Source organism: Asparagus officinalis, unplaced genomic scaffold (genome assembly GCF_001876935.1).
Source record: "Asparagus officinalis unplaced genomic scaffold, Aspof.V1 AsparagusV1_Un164, whole genome shotgun sequence".
Lineage (NCBI taxonomy): Eukaryota > Viridiplantae > Streptophyta > Magnoliopsida > Asparagales > Asparagaceae > Asparagus > Asparagus officinalis.
Window position 1 is genome coordinate 5,664 of NW_017972430.1, and position 2,336 is coordinate 7,999.

The window sequence follows — 2,336 nt, forward strand, 5'->3', positions numbered from 1 at the left end:
TATAATATATATATAATATATAATATTATATATATAATATATAATATATATAGAAGGACCCAATAATCACTGTTCATGCTGTAGTATTCCAAATCCCAAAATATTATATAATATTATAATAATATATGTTATTAAAATATTATATAATATTATAATATATAATTTATAGTATTTCAAATCCCAAAATATTGATGAAACAAACAAAATATTACAAATTTTGGTATTCCAAATCCTAAAATATTGATGAAACAAACAAAATATTACAAATTTTGGTATTCCAAATCCCAAAATATTGATGAAACAAACAAAATTTTAGAGATCCCAAAACATGTAAAGATTTTTATGGATTTCAAATTCTATGGTGAAATCCATATCCATAAATTTTGGGATGCAAAACAAACACCCCCTTAATCGTTATTGGGATTGCAAGTTAGCTCACATTTATCGAGAGGACAATTTGCATGCGGATGCTCCTGCTAATTTGAATGTTCTATTACGCGCTCCAGATGAGATATTTAATAGTACTTCTCCATTTATAACTAACATTTTTTATGGCAATTAGTTTTTTTATAGGGTATGGATGAAATGGTTTATACTTTGAGTGGCACTAAGGGCACACACCCAATCACACCTCCAACCACACACTTTCTCTCATTTGCCACAGTGCACTGGGCCCCACATGAGATTTTAAAATTTTAAAAATCCCATGTGAGGCCCGGTGCATTGTAGCAAATGAGAGAGAATATGGTTAAAGGTGTGGTTGGAGGTGCGCCCCTATCATTTTCCTTATACTTTTTGGCCAAGTCTAGTCACAGTTGTGAGTGGGTTCATTCACCGTTATTGGGGCAAGCAGGAACCCAATCTAGGGTTTTTTTTTTTTTTTGAAGTTTTATTAAGAGCCGTGTCTACTGCAAATACTACTTGACCCGGGCCCGCATGGTTAATGCGCGAAGCGCCGCATCTACATGGCAGCAAGCTTCCCAAGGACATGCAAAATGCACAAACTTCAGGGGCGTATACGCAAAAAAAGCAACGTCTTTTCTCTTTCCCGTCAGAATCAAGCAAAGCGCGATCCCTCTCTCTGCCTCTCTCAATAGAGCTAAAAATCCCCAGTCGCATTTCAACAGCGAGATCTCCTCAATCTCAGTCGAGATGATACTTCTCCAGTCTCCATCACGATTCGTCCTCCAAACTCTGCAGAATCGCGTGCTCAAGTGAGTTCTCTCCCCTCAATTCTAGGGTTTCAATTTTAGGGTTTTGATGATGGTAATGAGCTCAAATTTTTTGGGTTTTGATTTCAACAGTAGCACAGAGAAGGGCATTGACCTCGATTGCCAGGCCGTTGAGTTCGATGATGTTCGGTATCACATTCAGGTAAAAGATCATAACGCTAAATTTCATAAAAGCGCTTGAGCTCCCGTCTGACTTGTAAACATGGACTTTAAAATTTAGAGAGACCCTCACTAATTTTTTGGAAGTTATCACAAAACTCCCTGAACTCTGGGCAGAGAGAATAAGTGGGAAACTAGGAGGAAATATTTTTTGAAGGCAAAACCAGAACGAAATTAAGAAGTGAGTTCTGTTTTGTTTTACAGTCTTATTGAGAGAAGGAGGCTATGTTCTGAAAATTTGTGATTTTGGTGCAACTTTTCAGAAGTTCAGGGTGTTTTGTGAAACTCCTCAAATTCTATTTTTAGCGGTTTTTTTATTGGGTTGGGTTGGGGTGGGGTGGGGTGAGGGGGTCTCTAATTTAAAAGTTCACGGTCATTTGGCGCAAATCAGTTCGGCTGGGGTTTTCTTAAAGTCACCCTAAATCTAATAACTTATGTTATCATTGTTGTAGTTCTCTATGAAAAAACCGGATGTGGCTCTGGTGTCAGTGTCATTGCCAACTCCACCGCCAGAAACGGTGTTCATTGAAGGTTTGCCTGTTGGGGCTTTAGAGGCGGTGAAGGTGGTCTATGGAGCGCTGATACAGATTCTTGATCCTCCGAAGGATGGATATAATCTTACGATGAAGCTCATTTTGTCGAAACTTCCGGCTGATGAAGGTTCAACGAGTTCCTTTCTCAAGGTTATTATGAGCTTGATATAGTAGAGAGAGTGCACACCATTGATGTCTGATATGTGATATTTCATTTGTTATTTTAGTTGATATTTTGTGCAATCATGCTGAAGTAGCTTTTATTAGTTTGTTATAGAAGAATTGGAAAGTTGTTTGTCCTAAAAGCCGATAGCTTAGACCATGAGAAATTCCATTTGGTTATGTGGCTTAAACTTAACGATATTGGTTATAGCTGGAAAGAATCTAGAAGAAGGGAACGAATGAGAGGTAA

The 2,336-nt window shown here is 37.5% G+C and overlaps 1 protein-coding gene across 1 annotated transcript; it reads left to right on the forward strand.

Annotated features, from left to right (window-relative positions):
• Positions 1–1,020: 1,020 nt before the first annotated feature.
• LOC109827365 (actin-related protein 2/3 complex subunit 2A-like) lies at positions 1,021–2,297 on the forward strand. The gene is made up of 3 exons (XM_020394363.1): positions 1,021–1,214; positions 1,305–1,374; positions 1,844–2,297. Exons 1-3 carry the CDS (start codon positions 1,153–1,155, stop codon positions 2,093–2,095), a joined length of 384 nt encoding a protein of 127 aa, XP_020249952.1. The 5' UTR covers positions 1,021–1,152; the 3' UTR covers positions 2,096–2,297.
• Positions 2,298–2,336: the final 39 nt, after the last annotated feature.